The sequence below is a fragment of the Lactuca sativa genome, chromosome 5 (genome assembly GCF_002870075.4).
Source record: "Lactuca sativa cultivar Salinas chromosome 5, Lsat_Salinas_v11, whole genome shotgun sequence".
In the NCBI taxonomy this organism is placed as follows: Eukaryota; Viridiplantae; Streptophyta; class Magnoliopsida; order Asterales; family Asteraceae; genus Lactuca; species Lactuca sativa.
The window spans coordinates 129,306,834-129,311,850 of record NC_056627.2 but is presented as its reverse complement, the minus strand read 5'-3'; the positions used below and the strand labels follow the sequence as shown (position 1 = coordinate 129,311,850).

At 37.4% G+C, this 5,017-nt stretch overlaps 1 protein-coding gene across 2 annotated transcripts; it reads right to left on the bottom strand.

Moving 5' to 3' along the window:
* Positions 1-365: 365 nt before the first annotated feature.
* LOC111907107 (probable 1-deoxy-D-xylulose-5-phosphate synthase, chloroplastic) lies at positions 366-4,726 on the bottom strand. 2 transcript variants are annotated; one of them, XM_023902901.3, is made up of 10 exons: positions 4,318-4,726; positions 4,101-4,229; positions 3,710-3,874; positions 3,106-3,256; positions 2,702-2,973; positions 2,321-2,594; positions 1,616-1,923; positions 1,218-1,499; positions 837-1,121; positions 366-695 (listed from the first exon to the last, which is right to left on the bottom strand). In XM_023902901.3, exons 1-10 carry the CDS (start codon positions 4,450-4,452, stop codon positions 546-548), a joined length of 2,151 nt encoding a protein of 716 aa, XP_023758669.1. In that variant the 5' UTR covers positions 4,453-4,726; the 3' UTR covers positions 366-545. The 2 variants fall into 2 exon arrangements, with proteins under 2 accessions (XP_023758669.1, XP_023758670.1); XM_023902902.2 differs by lacking the exons at positions 4,101-4,229; positions 4,318-4,726 and having other exon boundaries at positions 3,697-3,836.
* Positions 4,727-5,017: the final 291 nt, after the last annotated feature.

The following is a 5,017-nucleotide window of genomic DNA, read 5'->3' as shown; positions in this document are numbered from 1 at the left end:
TTGTTTTTGTTTAGATGAATTCCAAATATATTCTTATTTTTATTGCAATTCAATATAACTTTTTTATACATTATTAACTTGAATTGAGCTCAAAAGTATTCAATATTTTACTAATATTTCATCATATTTGTATAGAAAAAAATAGATATACATAGGTACGTTGCTGCTAAGCACAAAAATAAAGAAACTAACTTGCCTTTTCTTTATCCGATCACTAAAAATAGACAAAAAATTATGTTAGTTTGTCATTTCAGAACGAACACCAGAAGGCATAACACTACTTATATAATTGATCATCTTTTTAAAAAAAAACATTAAACTCACTAACCACTATGCATTATAAAATCATAGACCAATTTGTAAAATTTTGCACCCAAAATAAAGCACCTCTAACATTAGACTATCGAACCTTTACAGGACTTTTTCAATTTTTCACTCTATATTTTCAGTCTGTTAGAAATTGTTCAACTATTGTATATCTATCCAGATAAATAAATAACACGTGCATCTGTATTTCTACATTTACAACATCAAAAGAAAACACTCTATGACATAACCTCAAGAGCCTCTCGTGTTTTCCCAAGCACATTGAATACGGTTGCGGCTATATGTGATGGGGTTAGCCCGGCTTCAGCCAATTGGTCCGCGGGTGCACCATGGTCTATGTAACGGTCCGGAAGCACTAACGGTCTCCACTGCAGAATTCAAAGCTTTAGTTCCATGTTTTGTCAATAAAAAGAAACGATGTGTTGTTTTTTTTTTTTTTTACTTAATAGATTTAATAGGACATAAAGAAAAAGTAGCATGTATGTATGTATGTATGTATGTATGTGTACCTTTAAGTTTCCATCAAGAAGGCCATCTAATGCCATAAAATGTGCAACATGAGACCCGAAACCTCCAATAGACCCTTCTTCAACCGTTATCAAGACCTCATGTGACTTTGCAAGGGCACGAATAAGAGCATGGTCTAATGGCTTACAGAAACGCGCATCTGCAACGGTTATATTTAAGCCACGATCTTTTACTAATTCGGCTGCAGCCATACAGCTCTGAACAGCTGTTCCATAGCCTAGAAGTGCTACGCGTTGCCCTTCCAGCATTATTCGCCCTTTTCCAATCTATTTTCCACATAAAAAAAATAAATGAATACATCATCGACCATGGGGGACAAAAAGGTAATTTTGCTTAAAGTTATAAAAAGAAGAAGAAAGTACCTCGAGAGGAATGCCTTTGTTTCCAGGTGGCAACGGCACGCCGATTCCATTCCCTCGTGGGTACCGGAAACAGCTGGGTCTGTCATCAATGGCGGCGGCGGTTGCCACCATGTGAAAAAGCTCAGCCTCATCGGAAGGTGCCATCACCACCATGTTAGGGAGGCATGCCATGTAAGTGACATCAAATGACCCTGAATGTGTGGGGCCATCTGCGCCAACAAGGCCCGCTCTATCCATTGCAAATCTCACTGGTAGCTTCTGCAAATCAACATCGTGCACCACCTGTTTTAACACACCACAACCAATAGCATAAAGATTAATTGGGTTTTAGGGTAAAAAAGACCAAAATAGTCGAAGAAAGTTTGTAGGGTAAAAAAGGGGAAGAAGGAATGACATGCCTGATCATAACCTCGCTGTAAGAAGGAAGAGTAAATTGCACAGAATGGTTTGAGGCCTTCACACGCCAATCCAGCAGCGAAAGTAACCGCATGTTGCTCTGCAATTCCGACATCAAAACACCGACTTGGGAATCGCCTCAGGAACAGATTCATCCCAGTTCCGCCGCCCATCGCCGCATGGATTCCGATGATTTTCTTATCCGCCTCCGCTTCCGCAATCAACGCCTCCGCAAAATAAGTCGTGTATGATTGAGTCGGAGCACTGGATTTAAATTGTTTTCCCGTTGCAGGGTCAAACTTCCCCACACCTGAAACAGATACAATAATCGACTAAAATATTGTTTCTTTTTACTTAAATAACTCAATATAGAAATATCAAACAATTGAGGTTTTCCTTTCATTTTTACTATTACATCATTGTCCTTTTATACTTCTTCTTAAGTCATTGTACTTAAAAAAGTCTACCCAATTATTGCATTGTAGTTTCAATTTTTTTTTTCTTTTTAGGGCATTATGCTTTGCCAATGCTACCCAATTACAACATTCAAAATTTCTTTGTATTTTGATGATTTTGCTATGCATGGATAGATTTTTAAAAGTATAATATTGTAATAGGAAGAAACAATAGTAAGATGCTATAATAGGAAGAAATGAAAGTATGTTGTTATTTTTTGATGTTAATGAGATCAAAGGAAGTAGAAGTACCATGGTACTTGTCGGCTGCTTTTTCAGCATAAGGGTATCCTCGTCCTTTCTCAGTGATTACATGAATAAGAACGGGACCCGTTGTCTTAGTACTCTTAACCTCTTTAAGAATAGCAACAAGATCATCAATGCTATGTCCATCAACAGGCCCAATGTAATATAGACCAAGTTCTTCAAATAATGATGAACCCGAACCACTAATCATTCCACGAGCATATTCATCAACTTTAGCAGCAAGTTCATGCATCGGCCCACCAATTTGTTTTGTAACTTCCTGCATTCCAAATTAAGTGCTTAACCCATTAAGCCCATTAAGTAAAAAAGGAACAGACTCTTTAGAGATAATAAAACAGAATTTATTATTATGAAGTGATAACAAACCTTGGCAACTTCACGTAATTCTCTAAGAGGGCGATTAGATTGTAATCTACTAAGGGCACTGCTTAAAGCTCCAACAGGAGGTATAGGCCCATCAAGATTTGCAGTAGGTAATGAGACTTGTTTATTGTCATTAAGAATCACAATCATGTCTGAATCCAAATATCCAGCATTGTTCATGGCTTCATAAGCTTGTCCAGCTGTCATGGCACCATCACCAATAATAGCAACCACATCGTTTGTTCCTCCTTTTAAATCCCTTCCCACAGCCATTCCTGCTCGTTTCAAAATGAACATGAATTAGGTATTAAAATTTAAAAGTAAGGATAACGTTTGTCCCTAAAAAGTAATAAAAAGCCAACAACATGTTAGATTTAATGATTAAATTGAAGAAATTAGTTAATTACCTAACCCTGCTGAAATGGTGGTAGAGCTGTGCCCTGTGCCAAAGCAATCATGTTCGCTTTCAGCACGTTTGGTGAACCCTGCCAGCCCGTTTGTCTGTCTCATCGTGTGCATTCGGTCCCTTCTTCCGGTCAAGATTTTATGTGGGTAAGACTGCGAAACACATTATAGTTCGATTCAAATACAACCACAATCACAGTATCAGGGTCCCACAACCAACATGAAAAAAGTAAATCGCAGTATCAAGGTCTCACAAGTCACAACCAACATGAAAAAAGTAAATAAAAGTACCACAAATGGTCCCACAACCAACACGAAAAAAGCAAATGGCATTATCAAGGTCTCACAACCAACATGAAAAAAGTAAATAAAAGTACCACCAATGGTCCCACAACCAACATGAAAAAAAGTAAATCACAATGTATCACCAATGGGTCCCACAACTAACAAAAAAAAAAGTAAATCAAAATGGGTCCCACAACCTAGGTAAAAATAAATCAACTATCCTATAGTAAAAAAGGTGATGTGCAGCTTGGATTATTCTTTTTACTGGTAGGACAAGCATGTGGGACAGTATTCTAAAAGTATAATACCATAATAGGTCACCTGATGACCGACATCCCAAAGGATCTTATCTTGAGGGGTGTTGAAGACATAATGAAGAGCCACCGTGAGCTCCACCACACCAAGGCTCGAACCCAAGTGGCCACCGGTCTTTGAAACATTGAAGATCACATCAGATCGAAGCTCATCAGCTAATTGCTTCAATTCCTGCATCAAACAGTGTGAAGATTAACGGTTTTGAAATCCCATTTGCAATTCAAGATTCAAATTCAAAATCGAAATCATAATCGTTAGCATACTCAATTCAATTCCTACTCAAACCAGTCTTTTACTCAAATCCAAAATTGGCTTGATTAGTTAACGTTAACACTTCGTTTTAAGTAAATTTAGTAATATTATTGCAAAATTAGAAGGTGGGTGAGATGAAATTTACCTTAATTGACAGATTTTTCATGTGAATTGGGTAGTTGATAGTGTCCAAAAGTGGAGTCGGAGGTCTCTGCGAGTAATACTCAGCTCTCTCCGACAGTGTCGCTCGAACCCCACCTACTTTTTTACTTCCCTGCTCGAAAGCAATCAAAATCCAATAAAACCCTTCTTCTAACGAATCACAAACTCAAAGTAAATCATGAAAGCTGAACATATCGAACCTGATTGAAGGTCTTGTGTGAAGATTGAGGCTGTTGTAGATCCGTTCCAAAGAAGCAATGTTGAAGCACAGGCGTATGTGAAGTAAGCGACCGGTGATTCAACTGTCCAGGGAATGCAAACGCACAAAGTGCCATGACAAAAAAAGCTTGGTTTTGTAAAGACGATTAAGCAGAATCGAGTCGGAAAAGGGAAAAAAAAAAACAGAAATGTATGATCGTAATGGAGACAAAAATAGTAATCGGGGAGAGAGTAGAGGTGTGTGAGAGTGTTTCGTGGTGGATTCAGCGGCGGTAGTGGTGGTGGTTGTAGCGGCGGCAGTGTTAATTCCGGTGTGTGGGTGATGAAATGGAACTTTGGCCGATGCTTTGTAATAATGGACAAGTGTGGGAGAAATGAAATCTTAAGCTATTTGTTATTGGTCCACGTCATCAGAAATCACATTGTATGGATAGCAACCATTTGATGATAATGGTTCGTCACTCACTTATTTATAATAACTATTTTATGCACTTATATTCTTATGATAAATTATAGTAAAAAACAAAACGTATATAGTTGAACACCTATTGACTTATAAAAAATATTATCTTATATAAATGATTTTTGAATTAATGTAAATAGTTGGACGTGTTTACTTGTCTACCGTTATCCTAAAAATATTAGACGTTTTAGGTTATAAGATAAATAAATTTGAAAATA